The sequence below is a fragment of the Periplaneta americana genome, chromosome 15 (assembly GCF_040183065.1).
Source record: "Periplaneta americana isolate PAMFEO1 chromosome 15, P.americana_PAMFEO1_priV1, whole genome shotgun sequence".
NCBI lineage: Eukaryota > Metazoa > Arthropoda > Insecta > Blattodea > Blattidae > Periplaneta > Periplaneta americana.
The window spans coordinates 116,768,197-116,792,900 of NC_091131.1; the positions used below are offsets into that span (position 1 = coordinate 116,768,197).

The following is a 24,704-nucleotide window of genomic DNA, read 5'->3' on the forward strand; positions in this document are numbered from 1 at the left end:
AATTTTTAGACGAAAAAGAATTCTAGTGACACTTTTGAGCAGATAAAGAACTAAAGCCTTTGGCCTTCTATAATAAGTTTACTGCTTGTAAGAAATTATTTTCTTCAGGAATAAATATGAATGAAGTCAAAATGTTATATCTAGGCCTGCCATTACTCTGTTCTGAACTGTTAGTAAGAGATGCTGTCACAGTAATACTTACGAAGACATATGAAAGGGAAGAGTGGGAAAATATTTAAAATTTGTTTGGTCTGCAGTCTTCCATGTGTAACAGTACCTACTAGAGTTTATGTATGAGATACCTACGAGACACCTGGCATGTTACATGTAAAACTTAATGCTTTTTGTTTCCTGATTTCATTTTCCAGATTTCTCTAATGACGCTTCGATATAGTCATATTTACATAAAAAATTGAAATGTTAATAAGTATGTCTACAGGAAAGGTACTAAGTTTATTTATTTGTTTATTTATTTATTTACTTATGTGCCTTTTTTCTGTTTTATTTATTTAGTTTTTTTTGTATACCTTTAGCACCCCAAATTACTTGACTTCCCTCTACACTTCCTCAACTCGCATCACAGTCACACTGGTTCTAATAAGATATATTTCCATATTCCTTTTTCTAATATGTGACTTACACAAATGCATTGCTTGTCATTTAACAATAATGCACATAAGCTATGTTACATTGAATTTTAATTTTGAAGTGCAAGAATACACACAAGCCCTTGGTGATATAGCAGTCATTGTACTTCTTTTTGGATCCCAAGCTTTGAGTTCAAACCCGGATGAAGATTATTGATTTTTGTTTGAAAAAATCTAACTGCATGGCTGTTTCTGCAAGGGAAATAAAGATGGAAATCTCTTGTTACATAAGGTTTGAGAAAGATAAGATATGATATGATATGATATGATATGATATGATATGATATGATATGATATGATATGATATATTTCGTCACAGCATTTCTTTACATATTATGGTGTACCTCACATTTCTCTGTATCTGGTGCCACCATTAACATATTATTACACTAACACATTATTTGCAGTACAGGTCTACACAAATACTCCCATTTGCACCATGTACCTTTTTCTATTACTTGGTCTAATCTTCCCTTCAGTATTTCTCCTACATTTCATTTGCTATTCTCTATTTGTTCATTAATCCGTGTGTGTGTGTGTGTGTGTGTGTGTGTGTGCGCGTGCGTGCGTGCATGCACGTTTAACAATGAAGTCATTATCCTTCTTGCTTCCCAATATTTTGATGGAAGGTCCACAAATGTCCTAAGAGTTTCACAATTAATTATATTAATCCTAATATATCTAATAATATATACTACGTTTGAGAAATATAAAAACCCTTTGACATTCGACCAATTACTGACTTAAAAAAAATTCTCAAAACTGTGTTTGTATTGTCCGCCTACAGCTCTTTAATTGACATGTAGTCAGTTTTGTCAGCTAACCCCAAATGATATGTTTTTAATATCTGAAAGTAGGAATGATGTCAAAATTCAAAAAAGAGATTTTGCCTATTTAGTATGCTGTGATTCTAAATCTGAACCATTTGTTATCTGGAAAGTAAATTTTCATTGTCCTCTAAACTTGCAAAATACTGCTTATAATTTCACTATTAGAAACATTGATGACTTTCCCCACTTACAAAATTTAGTATCTACAGAAAACTTAGTTTTGAGATGTCGATAATTTTTTTTATTAAATATGTGATAGAAAAATTCAGTAACACTGCAAAATTTGGCTTTAAGTTGTTGTTGTTTTCTAATGCCAGGTGTTTGACAATAAAGTCATTTGACCTCTTGCACTCCAATATTTTTCAAAGATATTATCATGACTAGCCACTGAAGCACAGATTTTGAGGTGTTCCGAATCCATTTCTTGGATTGAGTTGCACAATGGGCAGTTAGGGGACTGATATATTCCAATTCTATGCAGGTGTTTGGCAAAACAATCATGGCCTGTTGCCCTATCTAAATGCAGCTACAGACGATTTTCGTGGTAAATCGGGAATTAACTGTGGATTTTGATGCAGAGAGATCCATTTTTTCCCTTGGGATTGAGTTATCAAATTTTGTTTGTTGAAGTCTAAGTATGTAGATTTAATAAATCTCTTCACAGAGTAATACGTAGATTTTTAGCCTCTCTATACTAACTCATTGAAAAAAGCAAACTGTTAAATAGGTGGAAAATTACTGTGCTTGCATATATTTGAATCCAGTTTTCCTATAAAGTATAAAACTGCAAAAATATTCAACAATAGATGGATTACACAAAGTATTAAAATTCATGCACAACCAATTATTCAAAAATATTACACAAAGTGATTCAAAAGCTGAAGATTTATACTATAATACAACAATACAAAACTCAGATAATAAAATCGAAACAACTTGGAATATAATTTAAAAAGAAAGTGGACGATCAAAAAGTAAAGGAAAAAGAAACTTTACCATTATATCTAACAATACAAAAACGTCAAATTCAAATGAAATTGCAAATATATTTAACAGATATTTTCTTTCAATAACTGAAGCCTTGCCATGAATAGGGATCTAAGTGCCAGAATTGTCGAAAACGAGTTATTAGTGAAATAGGAATCTATGATAGTTTGTTTATCATACGGGGAAATCTGTCAGCAGCTATGGCAACTATATCAGGTTGAAATTCCAAAGCTGAAGTTCGTTCGTTCATTGTGGAAGATGGATCTAGCTCCAGTTAGTTTTTCTTCAATTTCTCAAAAGACTAGAATTGAAGCTTAGATCCCTATTCGGGGCAAGGCTCCAACTGATAATCTCAACATCCCCGAACTTAATGTTACTAACAGTTTAGATTCTTTAACACACTATTTTCCAACAAAGAACTCCTCAGGGTATGGTGAAATAACAAGCAAAATATTAAAAGCTAGTTCACATATTATAGCTAGGCCACGAAGTTATTTATGTAACTATTCAATATTCAGTAGTATATTCCCCAAGAGATTAAAATATCCTGTAGTTATTCCTATCTTCAGAACAGGAGAAACGTCTTCAGAAAATTACAGATCCATATCACTGCTACCTGTTTTCTCCAAAATCTGTGAAAAGTAATGTATAAGAGAAACAAGTATTTTTAACAAAATAATCTGCCCTCAATGAGGGTGACCATAAAGATCCAGAATAAAAGCACTACAGAATAATTTAGAAAGACAAAAAGATTAAATACAGGAATTGTTTAGTAAAACATCCAGAGAAATGCAAACCCAAAAGAATCGTCAATGGCCAAAATATAAATGGTAATGTAATATTTGGATTGAATCCTTAAGAATATCCAATAAAATTTTTTGAATTTCAAAAAATCGGAAACCGAGTGGTTTTAAAATATTCCATGTGAATTTAGGAAGAGTGCCACGCACACCAAACAAAAGACCAGAAACACTCCACTGACTAGTGGGAAGGTTATATTTCTCACTTAGGTATGGGATGCAGGACTCATAAATGGATTTCTTCTCCTCATCAACGTGTTGTGCCTGCAGGGCATCCCTCTCAAACCGGATTGTAGGATCAAGAATGATTCCCTTAGATTGAGTCCTGTGGATGACTACAATATCTGCTCTTCTGTTCGAATCTAAGGATGAGACACAGTGGATTTCCTCGTATACCTCCCATCTGCGACGCTTGAGGACATCAGCAATACCTGTCCTGGCCTTATGGTGTCAATTGTTGCGCAGCAGCTCCGTTTTCCGACAGAATCCCAACACGTGACCATCGTCATCTTGAAAGCTACAACATTTTAGTTCCAAAACAGTTTGGATTTAGGAAAAATTAATCCACGGAAAATGCACCATTTAGTTTAACTGACAAAATTCTGGAGGCAGTTAATAAAAAATTCCAAATTAGGGGAATTTTCTGTCATTTATCCAAAGCATTTGGTCAGTATAATTCATAAATTGCTGCTAGACAAATTAGATTATTATGGAATTAAAGACGTTGCACACCAACAATTTCACTCACATCTCATAGATAGGAAACAGAAAGTCGAAATCAATACCACCATGAAATCTGCCTCGACGTGGGGAACTTTAATAATAGAATTCTACAAGGGTTAATTTTAGGTCCCTTACTTTTTCTAGTGTTTATAAACTATCTTGCTCCCCCCCAGTAAAAGATGTAGTTCATCCCATATTATTTCCAGATGACACAAGTGTAGTTATTACAGTCAATCTCCAACATATTCCAATCTTCAACAGAGGCAATTCCCTCAAAATATGATTGATTGTCAGCCAATAAATTATTATTAAATTGTAACAAAACATAATCCAATTTAAATCTTACTCAAATTCAATCACTCAAATTTCAAGCGCAATAATTAACAATAGGTCCCTAATAGAAACAACAGCAACAACCAAATTTCTTGGCTTACAAATTGATAATATGTTAAATTGGAAAAATCAAATTAAAGAAATTACCCCAAAACTAAATTCAGCATGTGTTGCTATTAGATCTATGCAAGAGATGGTATGGTAAATATCAATACCTGAAAAAGAATATACTTTGCATACTTCCACTCAGTAATGAGTTTTAGAATAATATTCTGAGGAAAATCTGTGGATAGTAACAGTATATGCCTACTACAGAGAAGAGTAATTAAATAATAGTAGAGACCAAATCTAGGGAATCGTGTAGATTCATTTTAAAAAAACTACAAATCATGCCTTTGGCTTGTCAGTATATGTTTTCGTATGTAATCATGAAAACTTTGTAACTAATTCAACAGTTCATAGCATAAATACTCGTCAAAAAATGACTTTCAAGCTCCATCAGAAAATCTGGCATGCTATCAGAATGCAGTGTGTTATATAACAGTAAAAATTTTTAATAGCCTCCCTACCGATATAAAAAATCAAACTCAAAACATAAGATTATTTAGGGTCAAATTAAAGAAATATCTAATTTCTCACATCTTCTATTCTGTAGGTGAATTTATGACATTCAGCAACACTGCATGAATATTTCTGTCTTGTATTAAGCATCGATACTAACTCTTTGTTGTACTAGTATACTGTAAAACTTTTCTGTATATATTTCAATAAACTGTGACTATAATTAAGACTTTGTATAGTACTATTAATATTATTTTGACATGTTCCACATTCTATCTGTGAAGTGATGTATGAATACCATGGAATGTAAATAAATACAATAGTTTAGTAAAATAGTTTAATAAATTCAGAATTTTTTATTTTATTTTTTTAACAAACTTTATAATATGTATTATTAGAAATTCTTCGAAACTTTTTTTATAATGAAGTGTCTTTTTAGGTTACGAAAGTACTCCTGGGTGCCCATGCTCTCTTGGCAAATGGCTATGTGATGTCTCGGGCAGGATCTTCGCAAGTAGCATTGCTAGCTCATTCCTACAACGTCCCTGTCCTAGTTTGCTGCGAGACACACAAGTTCTGTGAGAGAGTACAGACTGATTCATTTGTCTACAATGAACTTGGTATGTGAACCTCAAACTACATTATGTGTCACCTAGTACTTAGATAAGTATGATGTTAATCTGAAATGTATTAAGTGAACATACTTCAGTTCTGAAGCACACTTTCAGGTATTCCAGAGTATGCTGTAACTTAACATTTCCAACATTCAGAACTACAAGGTCTTCCATTAGGAACATGACTGGACCAATAGCTTGCACAGCCTTTGCATGTTATAGCAATTAAGTTTGCTAATCACTAATGAATATTTGAGTAACAGGGTGCAAAGTGAATTTCTATGATAATCTAAAGGCAGTGAAAGCATTTATTTAAACTTGACACAGAAACAAACGAAAGTTACGTATTCAGCAAAATTACACTGTTCGTGATAAGCATGAAGAAGTAGAAAAGAGCCGTGTAAGCCATTATTACATAGGCCTATCACTTAAGAAACGCGTTTTTTATGACAAATAATCCACAGAATGATTAATCGCAGGATGGATAATCGAGGTTCTACTCTGTGTGTAGGGGACATCAAAAATTTATAACATCCTCGAAGACCTAAGGTATGAAATAGTAAGAATACACGTAGATTTTCGGAAGGAAATCTGCAAAAAAGTACTCATAGGTTGTCAGAAGAACTTTATGCTTCAGAAGGTACAATTATTTAGTTGTTTCGTGACAATACAGTGTGTGCACTGAAAATATTGATAATTGATTTTGTTTCCAATTCTCTCCAGATATAGTCACCTTAGGTCTTTCTGAAATTCTACTGGCCTAGCAGTGAAGAAGATGAGTGGGAGAGTTGAATGTTGTTGGTGGTATTCAGGAGCTAGTAAATTTTGTCTAGAACATCCTCATTGAGGGACAAAATTCTTTTACATGGTATAAACTACTAAATGAGATAGCTAATCTTATTTATTTCTAGTGGAAGGCATACTATTGATTTTTATCATCTTTGAAACATCCATTGCTTTAAGCTGGATGTAATCTGCAACCCTCAGATCTAATGGCGAGCACAATACCCACTTGACTACTGAAGATGATGCTTGGTAATATATATGTGTAAATTTGTTCAGAAATCCCACTACTGTATGTAGTACATCTAAATGTGTTTGTGTGCTTGCAGGTAATCCTGATGACCTTATTCCAAAAGACTCTTCTTCTAAGGAATTTCCATTATCAAAATGGAGAAGCATAGAGAGTTTGACTCCTTTAAACCTCACTTACGATGTGACACCACCTGATCTTGTGACAGCTGTCGTCACTGAATTGGCAATCCTGCCCTGCACCAGTGTGCCCGTCATACTCCGAATAAAACCAACAGAGACTGGCTGTTAGATACTTCATATTTATTTTTATTTCTGTCCCATTCGTAAGAACTAATATCCAGGGAAAAGCAATGGTCTTGAAACATCTGCATTACTCCTGTGCTAAGCTTTCATTTTCTGAGATTATTAAGAAGAGTGCTTGGTTATTTCAAGAGATGTTTGAAGATCTGTCAGAAAATAACCTTGTTAATTTAATTTATATCAGTTTCAAATATTGTGTATAGCAATTGGTGCAGATGATGTAGTGCAGCCTTTGTAAATGTTATAACTAAGGTAACAGTCTTCCCTAAATTGCTTGGATTGTTTATTTTGTATTATAGTAATCACTTCACATTCTGAGCTGCGGTTTGTAGTGAGTACTTAAGTACAGTACCATGAAAACTCAGACTGAGAATATTTTGTGGATGGATACTTCGCTTATAAACGAGTAAGCTGCTTCAGCATATGGTTGTTGAGATGTTTAATCATTGTTGAGGATATGAAGACCATTGTTATGTTTTGTTATAGGTTCAGAGATGTAGCACTTACAAAACATGATTTGTAACATAAAGTTAGGTTCCTGCAGTTATTCTGATTGTGTATTTTACAATATGTATTGGTAAAATTGTGATTAATTTTTGTACAGTTTCTGCAGAAATTATAACTAACAGCTAATATCCTGAAATTAAAAGAAAGCTTCAGAAATGATTTTTTTTTTTTCTACATTTTCACAGAATCATTGTAAATTTATACTGTTTGGAGTCTGCTTTAACACATTCAAATTTGTAGGCATATCATCCTATCAAACGTGGAAATGAGATTATTTTATGGTCTTTGTATTCTGTCAGATTACATTTTTAGATCTGGAATTCAGTTCGAGTACAACACCACCATTATCAGTCATCAGTGGTCTGCTTCAGCAAACAAAAAATTAATGTTGTATGTCAAATGTTCGAGAGGTTACCTAATCTTTTCCCTCTCTAACAGTAGCTCAAAACTTGTAGAAGTAATCTATTAATTCATATAACATGCTATATCCTGTTTTGTTTGTATGTATTATTAATTTTGTCCAGAATGAATGTGATTTGAAGGTTTTCTGTACAGACCCAAGATACAGTGAAATAACTGTTATATCTGAAATGGAGGCAGTGCCATTTAAAAATTTGTTCTGAAGGCCCAAGGTAGTAGTTCCACCACTGGAATGTCGAGCATCAGGTGGAACTTGTTATGGGAGATACACAACTTTTTTCAAGGCACAGACGAGTAATCATTAAAGATCAGAATAAAAATTACCATGTAACTTGTTGATTAGTTTCTAGCACTGAGCACTTGACAGCTATATACAAGATGTATCTTGTTTAATGTATAGAATTTAAGGACATGTTCTTAGCTGATTCAACATCAATTTTAACTCAACATATCTATATCCAAAATTCAGTAGCTACTAACATCGTTGTGGGAGGGGGTGAAGTTTTGCTACCCTGAGCACACATATTGTGATCCAAATCAGAGAGTCCGTAATAATCTAATGATGAAGTTAGTTGTTTTATCGTTATGAAGAGAACACAATATCTGGAATTTGTAAGAAGAGTTGTTATATTTCTACTGGTGATTTCTCATGGAATGCCGTATCTGTACCAGTGGTGCTAACACAAATAATGAACATAATTCATGTCCATTTGAAAACATACTCTATAGAAATATGGAGCAACAATGCTTCAGTGGCTGACCATGATAATATCTTTGAAAAATATTGGAGTGCAAGAGGTCAAATGACTTTATTGTCAAACTCCTGGCATTAGAAAACTACAACAACATTTTTTTAAAGTTTAAAAATATGTTAATCTGTTTCACAATCTAATATAAAATACATACTTTATTCACGAATACATTATCTGTTATTAGTTAATCGTTACACAAGTGATTTCATAATGAACAATTGAAACAAAGCATTTTGTGGATAGTTGTGATATGATAAATAAGCAAACACTGTGCAGTTAGTACTAGACCTAAATGCCAGTGTTCTTCCACTTGAACTGAACTAAATGTAAAACACTCATGTCACTGTTTTGGTGTGGCGAGAGAGACTCGTGGACTAAGGTTTGTGCTTAGACATGAGTTTGAATACTTCTTGAATCAGTTACATATCTGATTCAGTCTTCACCGAGGTTTTTCCAAACTTTAAGGCGAATTTCAGGTAATCACACAGAAAATCCCCACTGATGTTGAGTAAAATCGTTATTGATTGATACATCATTGTTAAACAACCTATTAAAAATCTTTCATTGTACTCTAATACAGTGACCAAATGTAAGACGTAAGGATCATCATACAGCTTGATTTTAAAATATACACATCTCAGTGTAATATTCATAATAGATATATAGACGAAAAAATTGTGAAGAAAATATCAACAGCTTGAGCATATGTCTGCAAAACTGGCAATTTTTGTTGGAAAGTGACAATAGAGAACACCTGTACTTCGTCCTCTGCTGGCATAATAAAAGACACTGATCTAGTGCAATGAAGTGGAAGAGAGAGAAGGGGTATGGCAGGTCAGACACTTCTGTTTAGGATGAAGTCATCGCATCATACTGCTGTGTTTGTACTGATGTGCACTCCACAGCCAGCCAGTGATACCAAATGTTGAAATGCGTCCCTTAATATTAAAGCCAACACTAGCTCATATGTTATGTTCACTGACATTTTATATAATAATCCTTCGCAATTCTAGACCAAGTCTTTCTAGTCTTCTTTTTACTTTGGGTCTGTAATTCAAATTTTGTAGAGACATTTTATTTTCTTCCATTCTTAATGTGTGTTGTATCCACTTTTGTTTGTATTTTCATTATTTCTAAAAATAGATGTTATTTGTAATACCTATCCCATTATTCATTTTTTTATGGTGTAACAAAGTGTTTCTAGCTGTTTTCCTAAATACTGGTAATATCTTTACTGCAGTGTTTAATCTTGTTAAATCTTGTTTTTGGAGCATCCAAATTTTGATACCATACAGTGAAGTCGGAACTGTATACTTTAAATTTTGTTCTTTTTAAATTTTATATCTTAGTACGAGATGACCAGATATTTAGAATAATTTTTTATTTATGATTATTATTAATTATTACTGTTTTGGCAGATAAGTGCACCTGATTAGGTTTGAAAATTTGGTTTAATGTCTAATATTTATTGATATGCAGTAGGACCTCGATTATCAGTCCCTTGATTAATCGTTCTTCAGATTATACGTCACCTAAAATGGGAACATAATTTTATAAGTGGTGCACAGTAATGACTTATAACTGCTCTTGTCTACTTTCAGAATTGTGCCTACCATGATCGTGTAATTTTCGTTCAGTCCTGTCAAGAAGAAGTACACACTTTTACCGCCTTTGAACTACTATAAAATAAATTATCTTCACACCCACTTGCAAGAATATTTTTTAGTAATTAGTAAGTTTAGAATGGGTATAAAAAACAAAATTAGTTGTAAAGAAGTGCAGAAAAAAATAACAGACTATTTCAAGCATCTTAAATGATATCAGTTTCAAATCTATAAAAATTCAGTATGTAAGGATGTATTCAGTGGGGGGGGGGGGGCAGCTCCTCTCCCAGAAGCACAAAAAAAAATAATAAATCAGTCAAAGCGACCGCCTAATGAATTAACTACGATATCATAGCACAGAATCCTTTATAGAGTTCTGTGAATTAGAAGATATCACCGCAGAGCTGGACCTATGGTATAACTTGTGGAAGAAAAAAGAATGTAACTGAAGACAAGTTAAAGGAAATTGAAGTCATCGGCCTTTTAAACGAAGCATGTTTTTTTCCCCGCTATGAGGTAGGCACTCTCAATTTTGAGCACAATCCCAGCGACTGTTGTAATTGTAGAATGATCCTTCTGTGCACTTCGAAGAGTAAACACCTGGCTGAGGAACACTATCAGAGAGGCTGACCGAATTATGTCTGATGAGCGTGCATTGAAATTTTGTTAAAGAAAATTGTGAGATGATTGTAAAGAAAATTTTAAGAATATTTTTGGCAAACTCAAAAAAAAGTTATTAGCCTAAAAATTAAATTCTGTGTAGACAAGAAATAAGAAAATAATAATAATAATAATAATAATAATAATAATAATAATCATCATCGTGCACTTTGTCAGTTTTGGCAGCCTTTTAATAAAGGAAGTTTGTAAAATTTAAATTAATAATTTAATAATGTGTTTATGGTGACTAACGAAAAGATTTTTTTTGTAAGTATTTCGTTTTGTTACATCTTGCCACAACCACTCCTCCCTCTGATCTGATATGAACTGCGCCCCCCTTCCTAGTTGAGATCCTCTGCATGTCCTCAATAATACGGATTATCCATTTTTTTTTCAATTAAGTATTTACTAGGTCCCATCCATTAAAATGGATCATCGAGGCTGTACTGTATAATTATTTTTGTTAGAAAATCATCTGCATCTTCATATGATGATTGACATCCTAGATAGTAAAATGGCTAGAGCATCAGTTTTCTACATTGTTAACTGGGTTTCATTCCGATAGGTTCAAGTGGAATTTGTGGTGAACAAAGTCTGTGTTTAGTGATAGGTTTTTGCAGGGTACTTCTGTTTCCCCTAACAACATTCTACCATTGCTCCATTAATCTTCTTCATGTGGTGCTAAGTAGGTCATCTCCCTTGGTGCACCTAGGGCATTGCCTATGACAGCTGGCTGAAAGAACAACTTTGGTGTGTCGCCTATAGATGGGGACACTTGGGTGAATGACAGAACTGCGAATTTAATGAAAGAAGAAAAAGAGATAAATTCATTTAGTTATTATAACTTTGCATTCTCTACTACTACTTTATTTTTTACAGGTTGTTGGACTACGGTTTTAGATGTAGAGACTGAAGTATTCATACCAGAATCATTCAAAAGAATCATCTTCCATATTAGATATGATTATACTGTGTTACCAGCATTTACTAATGCATTCAACTTTGTTATTGTTTGTTGTAATTCATTTAGTATCCCATAAGTTTAGGACCTATTTCGTTTATACCCATATTAGGCCTAAACAATGTAGATGACAGTGGACAATCTCTTAACATCATTCTGAGTATCGTGATGAAACCTTTCATCATTACTTCATGATCTCTTAAAGGTTAAGTTAAAATATCAGAATCCTGCTAGAGAGAGCACGCAAGTGTGTGCGTCTCTCCTCCCCCCCCGCCCCCCCCCCTCAATGGTAAGGCCCTTAATTGCCGATATTCGCTTGGTAATGTCGTTTGCTTAATTTATCAATTAAACTTTCTTGAAACGTATTACTCTTGTATACTGGAAGATTTCTGTGTGTCCGCACTTTTTTCTCCTCTAAATATACGGAAATTTTTAACTTCACTGTTCCTTTCACTACTGTTACTGAATCATATGGTTATGTCAGTTATAGTAAATACCTCTTAAAATCAATCTTATTATATCTCAATCCATTCACTAGTAGGAAAATTTGAATAAGATCCTAAGTAATTATACTTTTGTGGAACAAAACAATGAAAAGTCATTGGTAACTAATGAATACAGAGTCATAAAATTCAAGTTTACAGACCCAGAAACAAAATTTGGGCCACTTGAATTTCCAAAGTTTCGGTTGTAACCTGCACAGTATATTATAACTGAAACTTGGAAAATTCAGGTGGTCCAAATTTTGTTTCTGGGTCTATACAAGAGATTTGTGTGGAACAGATTTTCTGTTTTATATTGATTTCATGCAAATTACTTGTAAATCATTACCACATGCTTTAGCAATTACACTCCTTGTATGCTCTCGACCATTTTCCTAATAACAATACAGCCTCATAACATCGAAGTTATTGGATATAGGTATGTTGAATTAAATCAATGTAGAGTGAACTGAGGAGCAATTCCGTGGAAAGGTAAACATTAAATAAGGGCTCGAAATGAACAGTTTCACAAACCAGAACATGCTGTTTTCGTGGACATGGTGGTGTTGATGACATTGAAATTAATGACTAGTGAGAACGGAAATGCCATTCCGATCTGCTCCAGTCTATTTCGAGCCCTGCATTAAACCCAGTATTCTGTATGTGATGTCTGCATACATGTGTGTTGGGTATGCAATTTTAAGATCTCTTTTTCTTATTATCTGTTTCCAGTTGAGGTGATCATATATCAACCCCACACCAGAATATTCCAAGCAGAGTATGAAGCAGCTATCTAGAATATAATATCTTACATTCAAGAGAAGATTTTTACTGATTATCTGATATCAAATGGTATTTGAATGTGCAATAAAAGTAACATTTATTTATAACGAACATGTAAAAAAAATACACATTTTTAAAGCATATGTAAAAAAATACGTTGTTTTAAAGTCCCCATTATAAGTCTCTGTCTGAGAACTTTACACTAATCTTGAGGTGATGATGATGAATTGGTGGATTGATGCAGTTTTGTCCATCATAAGTTCAACTTGAATTCACCACGATTTGATTCCAGATTTCCAAATTGAAAATCAGTGTATTTGCCATGTAATTCGAAGAAGAGTGGTAACTTTTTTTATTGTTTCATTAATTGTAACAAACTGTATTAGTCTACAAGGTACACCATTGGCTGAACAATTAGAGCATTGGATTTTCTCGCTGTTAATCCTAGTTCGAATCCAAGTGGAATTTGTGATGGCCAGAGATGGTTCTTGTTGGTAAGTTTTCACAGGTTATTCCCGGCATTCCAACATTGTGCGACCAATCATCTGGTGCTATGGTGTACCAAGGACAACTCTACAATTGGCCCTCAGTCCTAGAAGAGGATGTTGGAGTAAATGATCATAAATCAGTACCTGCCATCGGATTAAAAAATCAGTAATTATTACTACCAATAATTACTTTATTTAAAATATTTCAACAAATTAAGGCTAAATTGTATTCAGGATCGTTTTGTTTCGCACAGACAGTATTACAATAAGGAGCTATGAGAAACAAATTAAGTAGTGGGATATTCATTGAAGCACAGACTGAATTATTGTTTGAAATAAGACAGAATACTTCTTAACAAATCTCATTGAAAATATTTCACATAATTATGCAAGTATAAGACCATCACATATTTAAAATAAGAATTTCTCTGTAAGTATTTTGCTTGATGCTACTGCAGTACAAGTGAAATTATTTTACATATAACCCAGATAAATATGTTGAGATGGAAGACATGGCTCAGTTATTATACATGGACTGATTACTACATTACAGGTTTATAAGTATATTGATTAAAAAATTTAACATACAAAGACAATATTATTACAGTATTAAAACAGACATTGAAAATCATGTTTCAAGATGTGCAGTCCTATCTTCAGTGGTCATGATTAATCAGCTGGTGTTCGCTGAGATCTGAAACGTGCATGGTTTAAACATTTTCAATGTGTGTTTTAATTTTGTAATAATTTTATTGTCTTTGTATGTTAAATTTTGTAATCAATTGAAGGAAAACATTGTCGAATTAAGACTAGGTTTTAACATATCTATTACAAGCATATCCAACGTTATAAGTATATCCCTTTCAATTATTGAACACTTAAAATAGATAATTTTGCATTAAAGTGCTCACAGTGTAAATTAATTTTAACTTTGGACACATATTCACTACTACATTAGAAAAACCACCAATAATGTTATACAGTTATTTCAGTCAAATGGTTTTGGCATGCCAACCATTAACATTTTTACAAGAGGCTTGTTGATGAGTTCATTCTGAAATCTTTTCTTAAACTGTATATATTGTTATATTTCAGTAGCAGATATATAAATAGAGGTGGCATTGAAAATATTTCGGACTGATTCCATAAAAAAAGTTAAAATTTCACCCTACCTGCTATTGGCCACCATCACCCTCGAAGTAGTTTCCTTGCATAAAGATGCAGTGATCCTAGCACTTGCTCCATTGCTGGCTGTCCCCCAGGAATTTCCTTTTGGCGAGAGTATTAAGCATTGTCTTCAATTCCTTCTGGATATTCTCAGTGTTGTCAGAACACCACTTTTTCAGCATTGTTTTTCAGTTTTGGAAACAGAAGTCTAAGAGCGCATATACAGCGAATAAAAAAACTGTTGGATCTTGAGCACTCTTTGAGCTAAGGCGTTGTTATGGTGGAGCAGCAATTTCTTGTCTTGCAGTTGGAGCCATGCCTCCTCACACATTCATGCAGTCACTGCAAAAAATGGCAGAAATTGGAATTGACAGTTTGATCAACTGGACAAGTTCTTTGTGCATAATTCCCTTGAAGTCAAAGAAAATGATGAACTTGCTCTTGATACAGCTTTACACCTGTCAGGTCTCTTCCAGTCATTGTGAGGATGGACTTTTCCACTGGTTTGATTGTTGCTTTGTCTTCTGATCGCAACTATAAAACACCCCCCATATCTTGTTATGACCCTGGTCAAGAAGGTTGCGTTCTTTAACGAGAGGTGAAGTTCAATATAGCTTTGAGCACATTCCTGCAGTTGATCAGCAGTTACGAGCATGGGAACAAATTTGGCTGTGATATGGTGCATATACAATTCTTCAGTCAGAATCTTCTGACATGTCCCATAAACAATTTCCACCTTCTCACAAAGGTCATGAATGATCTGATGTCTGTTCTCTTGTATGACCTGCTGAACTTTTTAGATATATGCGGAGTTGTGTTGTAGTTCGCCTTACTACATGGTTGTTGTTAACTGATGTTTGGCTTTGAATTTTGCATGCCCCTGAAAAAGAGTTTGTTCATCAAACATTTGTTGAAGCTTTGCCAGGGTTTCTATTGCACTGTTTACAAGATTCGCACAAAATCTGATGGAAAGTCGCTGTTCGTTTTTTTTTTTTTTTTACATCTATCTTGAAAATTGCCAGACACTTGCATGTTGGAAAACAAATTAACGTCTCTACTTTCCATGACTACCCAGCTCCAAGCCACTTGGCACATTGACTCATAACTAGACCTCGGATTTTAGGTTAAATGCCTATTTTTTCTGTAGGTATAAACTAAAACTAGTTAAATATCTTAACATTTTACATGAAATATGAATGTTTGAAAGCGGTTTTGTGGTGCCTAAAAATGCCTATTTTGCCCACTGAGTCCAATTTTTTAAGTTTTAGAGCCTAAAATTCCCTATTTCTATTTGTTATGTATATATTTTTAAATTTTCATGTAGCAGTGAAAGAGAAAGTTTGGAATGTCATGGAGTGGATACGTTTCAAATATTCTGTAATAGTTTGGTTGTAGAAATGAAGAAATTCCTGGAAGGTGTTTGATTTTGTTGCGCACTTGAGCAGACAATAGGAATGTGATCAATTGGTAGGATGTAGTTCTCCCTAAAGAAATCAGCATGGCAAATATTGCTAGATTTAAATATGCATCCATTGCTTCGGTATCATTGGAAAGAAACTCTTTTGCTTTTAAAATGGTTGTGTCTAAGAAAAGGCAAAGTTTCATAATAGAAAATTAGAGAAAAACTTTATGTATTGCAATGCCAATTATGAATAATGTGTTAATTTGTTAATTATAAATTCATTGGTAAATTAATTTAATTATGTATTAGCCTTAGAGCAACAAGGCCGATGAAGTGATTAAAAATTATGTACTGGTATTCATAATTTAAGACTTAACTTAAGACTTAAAGTTTCTAACCATAATATTTTTTTACTGCTTTTGTCACTGTATACCATAATGCTTAATACTCACCAATTAATTGCATTTTTATAGTTACTGTAGTTTGTGTAGATAAAATTACATTTTACATTTACATTTTAAAATAGTATTTTTAGCTGCTTGAAATTGTATTTTTAGGTGCCTAAGTCTGTGTTCTAGTGCCTATTTTGATAAATTCAGGGCCTATTTTAGATGCCTAAAATTAGTTTTTAAGTGCCTAAATATCCGAGGTCTACTCATAACATATGCTAATATTGCTTAGTGTATTACCTTACTTGAACCAGTTTTTTTTAATATAGTTGCCCCAGTTCAGAATATTTTCGATACTATTTCGTACAAACTACGAAATAATATACAATTTATTAAAAGTGGAATTGTGTGTAGATTACAGCATTGTATTAAGTACAAGAAATATTTTCATCGTCTAATTAGTAAGATAAAACACAAAATGAAATGTAAATAATTCATTGCACTTTAAAGGACATTCCCTCCCGTGTTTTCAACACACTTCAGCTACATACGAACAGTTGTGTACTCATTGCCCAAGTAAGCTAATGGCATTGTCTAGAACACATTATTGCTCTGTAATAATAATAATAATAATAATAATAATAATAATAATGGCAGGTGTGTCACTTCGTTCAAACAGCTATAAAAATGAAGCTTAAAAGTTGTGAATATGTGATATGAATGATTTATTAAGCATTCTGTATGAATTGAAAGCACACTTTGACTTCGGTATACTTTTGCATTTAATGAACGTAATTAAATATTTAATCTATATTATAAACCACTTATTCGTCACTATTGTTACAAGAAGTGAAGACCAAAATAATTATAGCTGATTTCAAGTAAGCCATCATTTTGTAATATTTTTGGCTAAGAGTTTACAATAAAGTATAATATTGCATGTACAAATTCTGATTTCTTGTGCATATTTCCTAGGTGAATTTATTGCTAATGTACTGAATATTGAATAGAATTAAAATTCATTAAGTAATCGGGAGGATGTGGAAGGCCATACACAGATAGCATTTCTTTTTACAGGAAATTCATAGGACCCCTATAATTGCGCAAAATGTTTCTATTTTCTGTTTAGTAGTATTGTAATATTTAGATTTTTAACGACTTGGTTCTTATTTATAAGGACTGTAAATATGTTTCAGTAAGCAATTTAATACAATTTACGCAGGTACGTAACCAGTTTTTTTTCTTAGTGGAGCAAGATATTTGGGAACACCTTATATTCAGATTGAAATTTCGGCACCAATACTGAACGTTAGGTGTACAGCAGTTGCTATGCTCCCTCTACATGCCAAGGGATGTGATGCCTTGTCACTGTGTAGGAACCGAAAATCTGCTGTCTACTCAGATACTTACTCCCTATTTCCTTTGAAATACCGTAAACTAGGGTAAACTTGACTACAACAGAAATATATATTTAAACTACGATATCAGATGCACTGAACATATGTATTTTAAAGTTAATTATTTTTTTCCCCATGAGTCATTGAAGGTGCCATTGGACACTACTTTTAAAAAGAAACAATTTTTACTGAAATTTTTTTTTCTAACATTTATTGTTTACTCACAAAGCAACAAAAATGGTATTTTCTGAGAAATGTATTTGTTTATGTACGTACACTCTTCATAGTAAGTGTTCAAAATGTCCGCCACCTGTGCTAAACAATGTTCTGATCTCCTAACATCCATGATTGCATGGAGACCTTCAACACAGCTGAGACACATACAGGCTTCTCTAATTCTTTGTTTCATATCTTCTCTAGTTGTTCGACGCACCTGGTAGAACATGTTTTAATTATCCCACACAAGAAGAAGTCATTTGGAGCGAAGTCAAGAGACCAGGCTGGCCAAGTTACTTGTCCTCCTCGTCCAATCCACCATAGGGGAATAACCGTTCAATAACTTGCCGAGCCCTACGTGGAAAGTGAGCCGAACAGCTGCCCTGCTGAACCCACATTGCTAACCGAAGCACAAGGAGAAATCATGAAGCAACTGGTGCAAAATGTTTTGGAGGAAGCGTGCATTCTGCCATTCAAGTTTTTCTCAAAAAAGTATGATCCTATGACTCAGCATCCGAGGAGGCCACACCATGTGTCGAGGCTCCACACGTGCTAGTAATCCACTTCACATAGCCAGTGTGGATTAAGCGGAGACCAGTAATGGGAATTATAGATTCATTTGACCATTACTTTTGAAAGTTGTCTCATCAGTCCACAGAATTCTGACCTCTAAATCACGGTCCGTGTTTAGAAATCAGTTGCAGAAATCACCATGAGTCTGGAAGTCATGTCCCCCAAGTTCCTGATGGAAATGAATATGGTATGAATGAAATTTGTTGTCTTTCAGAATTCTAAACACTGAATTATAATGCAATCCTGAGTCATGGGAAATCCTTCTTGTGGGGGAGAATTAAAGACATGATCTACTACGTGCGTCCAACAACTAGAGAAAACATAAAACAAAGAATTAGAGAAGCCTCACCATGTGTGTCTCTCAGCTGTGCTGAAGTTTTCTGTGCAATCACGGATGTTAGGAGGAGATCAGAACACTGTTTAGCACAGGGTGGTGGACATTTTGAACACTTACTATGAAGAGAGTATATACATAAACAACATACAACATTTCTCAGAAAATATTATTTTTGTTGTTTTGTGAGTAAACAATAAAAGTTTCAGTAAAAGTAGTTTCCAATGGTACCTTCAATGACCCATGTTCTCATTTGAAATTTCGAAGTTGACACAGGTACCCCTACTTCCTGTTTGTTACAGGAAATGGTACTACCACCAATCGATTCTTTACATAGATCTTGGTTTTTTATGAACAACCAGTATCATATAGTTTTCGAGAAAAAGGCTGATACATCTGGTATATATATAGTCCTCTTGGGCTATTGTAAAGTTTATTGCATCGAGAGAGCACCGGGACTGCGGGCAGGCTTGGTGAGCTTACTGCTATACGGGTACTCGGCTGGAGGACCACAGTCTGCCCATGCTCATCTCTAATTGCAATACACTCCTTACTCATTTCAGCAAGTGCTGACAACCACTGATTTAAAGGGTAAAACACAGTAAATGTATCTGAAACTCATATGGGAACCACAGATTCCCATACTTCCATTCTTTTGTGTGTTGGGCAGATTATATAGTCAAATACAATTTAGAACAGATATTGATCTCACATGGATTAACAAGATATGACTCATGTCCATCCCAAATTGATTATTTTTACGCGTTGTTGATCCTTTATGTATTATAACAATTTCAAAAAGGAGCTTTCGTCATATTCATTATATGTAATTAAATGTACTAAACTAAATAAAATGAACTGTTCGGAGTGGTTGTTAACCTTAATAAAGGTACAGTGAGTGTAGAAAGTATTGATAAACCTAACGCAAGTTACAAAAATTGTGTATTAATTACGCATGCACGTGATATTTAATGAAAACGTAAAATGGGTATAATCTGTTACTCTTCATTTGATTGAATCTTGAAATAGGAACGAGAGAATCTTGAAAGAAATTTTGTTTCAGAATAGAAGAATCCGAAACAGTAGAAATACACAAAACAAAAAGTATTGATACAGTACTACATTTTAGTCAATAGCAAGTGTACGTGCAGTCGAGTGGGGGTGATTCTGGTAGCGTTATTCAGCCTGGCCATGAGTACGTTGTTGTGCAGGTGTGTTGTTTCGTGGATGCAAATCAACGTAATGGGGTGCAAAGGAAGAGAGACTACAGTACAGTAGAAGAGAGAGGGAAAATTATTCCCTTACATAATGAGTGTAAATGAAATAAGTAAAATAATTGAAAGACCAAGAGCAACCATCAGCATATTATTGATTGAGTCAGTGAACGAAAATCGTTGGGAAATAGCCACGATCAGGACATCCTACAAAACTGGATGTATATATTGACAGCATTAACTAGGAGAGTAAAGCAAAATCCTCAAAACAGTGCACCGAGATTAGCAGCTAGTGTCAAGACTGACTTGAATATTAGCAGTGTTCGTAACTGGGTAATTCCACGAAAACCATGACATCAGATAGTCTTTACTGTTTTTACGTCTGAGAGTGATGAATAAACAAGACCGAGGCACAGAAGAGAGTTTGTTTTCGTTTATAGTTTGTTCTGAATGTGCGCGGGAAGTTAGAGCATATTATTCCTACAAGCGAAGCAACTGCAGTGAACTTTGATCCCCCTTCTCTCATCAGTCTGTGAATGATCTTAACAGTGAGTGGTTTGGTTGAACGTACACCTTCGCGAAAGAGGATGAAGCAGGTATAACACAATGCCTCATTCGATAGTTTTAACTTTTGTTATGAGATTATCTAAATCAGCTCAAGTTTATGTCCCGTCTGTTACCAAATGTTTGAATTTATTTAGTTTCAAGCCATACTATTGCAAACTAGCCAATGAAAAAACATATTCTCTTCCAATATTCCATGATGAACACCATGAACCTTCAACACCTTAATTAAATTCAAAACAATATTTTTAATCGTGGCAACAGACGGGACAAGAATAACTGCCCCATCTGTTATTTGTCCGTAATCATGAAGCCCATACCGTGAATTCGTTATTATTATTATTATTATTACTAGTATCATCAGCATTATCATCATCATCATCATCATTATCATATAACCTTAGATGTTGATAAAGCGTCGTAAAATAAACTACTAAAAAAATCATCATCATCATAGTCATCCATATAGTTAGTTAAAGTGTATATTGCAGATTAATAGTACTTTAACAAAATGGCAAATATGTCTCCAGCCGAGAAAATGAAGTGGTATAGAGAATGCCTGAAACAGTCTGAGAATTATGAAGCTGCTAAAATTAAGGACGCAAGAAGGAAGAAACATGCATGGGCTCTGAAGAAGACAACTATGACACCGAAGGATATGAGAAAGCAAAGAAAATATGATCGTGAACGGAAATGTGTCTACCGATAAAAATTGAATAGCCTGAGTCCAAGTGAAGAACCAACTTGTTCAAGTATTCTGCTTCTAACACTAGGGCTAAAGTTGTCCATCATGCTCTCCATAATCTGCCTCAAAGTCCAAAAAGGCATTATGAGGTTGTGGGTTTAATAGCGAAAACCTGTGAATTATGGATGAAGGAAAGCAACATATCTGTAATAGGAAACCCTGTCAAAGATGTCGAAGATGATGCAATTAATTTTTATTGCAGGGAAGATATCAGGAGATAGGCTTCTGGAAGAAAAAACTGTTTAACAATTTACACAGATACTGGGAAGGTAAAAAATGCAGAAACAACATCTTGTGATGACCATTGTAGAAGCTTATAACCTATTCGTTGCAGGAAAAGGGACAAACGTAATAAGACTTTCAAAATTTGCAACCCTTCGTCCCGAATACATTCTTCCTATAACTTAACACCACACAATATCGTGTGTGTATGTATCACTGTAATGCCGAATATTTTAGTCAGAAACTTTGTCTTCCTACAATGAATACTGGGAGCTTACATGGAATCAGTAGTTTGTGATGTAGCAAACGAAAAGTGTATGTATGTTCAAATATGGAGACTACGATAACTTGGACAAACGATTAGAAATTATGGAGGAAGATTTAAAGAAACAGGTTACATATAAACAATGAGCACATGCAAATGGGAGAGTATAAGAAATTGAAATCAGTAGTCAAATTGCAGAAGATGTGCAAGCATTGAAAAAACAGACACCAACCCTCCTGATACATTGCTTCATCACAAGGCAACAAAGTGCATTTTTTAATTAAGTAAGACAAGCTTCATCTGAAGTGTGCTACCAGTGGACTTTTCGGAGAACTATTCCGCTATGTTTAAAAATGAAATACAGGCTGCCCATTGGAATAAGAAGCAAATTACAGTTTTCACAGCAGTGGCGTGGTTTGGCAATGAACCTTGTAATTATGCCTTGACGTATGATAAATATGCTGTCTTTGCTTTCTTAGACGAAATTTTTAGACATAAAAATAATCATCCAAATGTGAAATACCTACACGTATTTTCTGCCTCTCAATTCAAGCAGAGATTTAATTTTACGAACATATCATTTGTAGAAGAATTTTATGGAATACAACTGTCCTGGCCTTTTTTTTCTCCTCGAGCCATGGAAAAGAAGCTGTAGATGGTGTAGGGGCAACTATTAAAAGGCTTATTTGGACTCGAATGTGCTGCAACTTCTTCTGTCAAGATAATTTTGATTACAGATGAAACAGTGAAACATCATGATATGTTGAATGTGCGTTGAAACAACACAGCGTCCCTTCCAGAGACACAAAAAATGCATTCCATAATTGGAGTATCTCCATACAAAATCAAATGGAAATATTACTCTTACAGCTCTGATGATCATGAATTTACATTCAAAAAAACCAAATCTTCAAGTAGAAAATAAAAATATACCTATTAAATGCATTTATGGTGTGTATGTTCAATCTGATTTTTTTACTCTTTGTTTTATTTGTACTTGCATCAATCAACAGTTTTGGTATTACAACGTTAAATGATTACGTTGTAAAATATGCGACATTATAGACGTACTCAATTGTATTATTTTGTTGTTATAAGAGATATGCTAAAGTAATATGTGCAGATATAATGCCTATTAATTGTTTAAAACTTTTTAAAAGTAGTTTACTATTTTATTCAGTTGTTCTTTCCATTCATTACAAGACACATTCGGAAAATGCCCCGTCCGTTACCTGTATGTCCTGTCTGTTACCCATTTCTAGACAGTTTTTCTCAATACACAATTCATATTACACAGTTTGAATGCACCCATGAATAGCTATGTACACTCGCAATCTTTGGTAATATTGTGGTATTTTTGTATTTCATAGCAGGACAGAGATTGTATGGAGTTTGTGTTCATTGTATATACTGTGTCATTTTTATGTCCCGTCTGTTACCTTTCTTTAAACAGTTATAACTGTTGTCAAATATTTTATAATTTGCTTTTCAACAGAAATAATATCAGCTTATAACCTGATGCAGGCATTCTGACTTTTATTTTGTATATTAAATAATTGGTGGCCGGGTAGCTTAGTTGGTAGAGCAGCTGGCTATGGACTGGAAGGTCCGGGGTTCGATCCCAGGTGGTGACAGGATTTTTTCTCGTTGCCAAACTTTCAGAACGGCCCCAAGGTTCACTCAGCCTCCTATAAAATTGAGTACCGGGTCTTTCCCGGGGGTAAAAGGCGGTCAGAGCGTGGTGCCGACCACACCACCTCATTCTAGTGCCGAGGTCATGGAAAGCATGAGGGCTCTACCTCCATGCCCCCCAAGTGCCTTCATGGCATGTTACGGGGATACCTTTACCTTTTTTACCTTTTATATTAAATAATTACCGTGCGAAATAAATATATATATTATACTGAACAACGTGTATGATTATCCCATCCATTACTGTGGAATTACCCAACTATCTAAGAGCTAACAAACTACATGGGAGAACAGCCCGAAGAAAATGCTTTGTAAAGGAAAAAACAAAGAAGAGACTACACTTCACTAAAACACACATCAACACCACCCAAGAATTTTGAAACAAAGTCATTTTTACTGACGAATCTAAATTCATTTTTTATTTAGATGTAAGAAGAAAAGTCTAGAGGACGAAGAATACAGAGCTACAAAAGCAAATTCTCCAACCCACTGTGAAACATGGTGGTGGTTCTGTAGTGGTATGGGGCTGCATGAGTGCCTCTAGAGTAGGACCTTCCATTTTATCGATGACGTCATGGATCACCAACAGTATATAAACATACTAAGAACAATCTTCATACATCTGCAGAGAAAATGGGGATTGGACAAGATGTTATATTTATGCAAGATAATGACTCCAAGCACACCGCTTTCAATACACGCTTATGGATTCTATACAAAGTACATGGAAACGCCTCCACAGTCTCTGGACATTAATCCCATTGCGAATTTATGGGAACATCTGAAAAGAATAATTCGTTTAAGTCTAGGTTAGATCTACTAGCTTTTCAACTGGGTTTATATTTAGCTAAGTTAGCTAAGTTATTAATTAATAGGAAATCTTTACTTGTAGCAACTTCATATTTTTATATAACTTTTTTTTTCTTTTAAGTTGGATACCCTGATTTTTGACAGCAATAATCCGGTTGTCTCTGACAGAACATTGTACAATGACCTTCACTCACACCATTCCCCTATACCTGCTGACCAGAACCCTC

General features: G+C 34.2%; 1 protein-coding gene across 2 annotated transcripts in view; it reads left to right on the top strand.

Annotated features, from left to right (window-relative positions):
• eIF2Bdelta (eukaryotic translation initiation factor 2B subunit delta) overlaps nt 1-11,045 on the top strand; it is a 70,320-nt gene extending 59,275 nt beyond the window's left edge. For both annotated transcript variants that reach the window (XM_069848034.1, XM_069848033.1), the window contains 2 exons: nt 5,321-5,501; nt 6,608-11,045. In XM_069848034.1, coding sequence (XP_069704135.1) covers nt 5,321-5,501; nt 6,608-6,819 — 393 coding nt within the window. In that variant the 3' untranslated portion in view covers nt 6,820-11,045. The remainder of the gene's footprint in view (nt 1-5,320; nt 5,502-6,607) is intronic.
• Nucleotides 11,046-24,704: the final 13,659 nt, after the last annotated feature.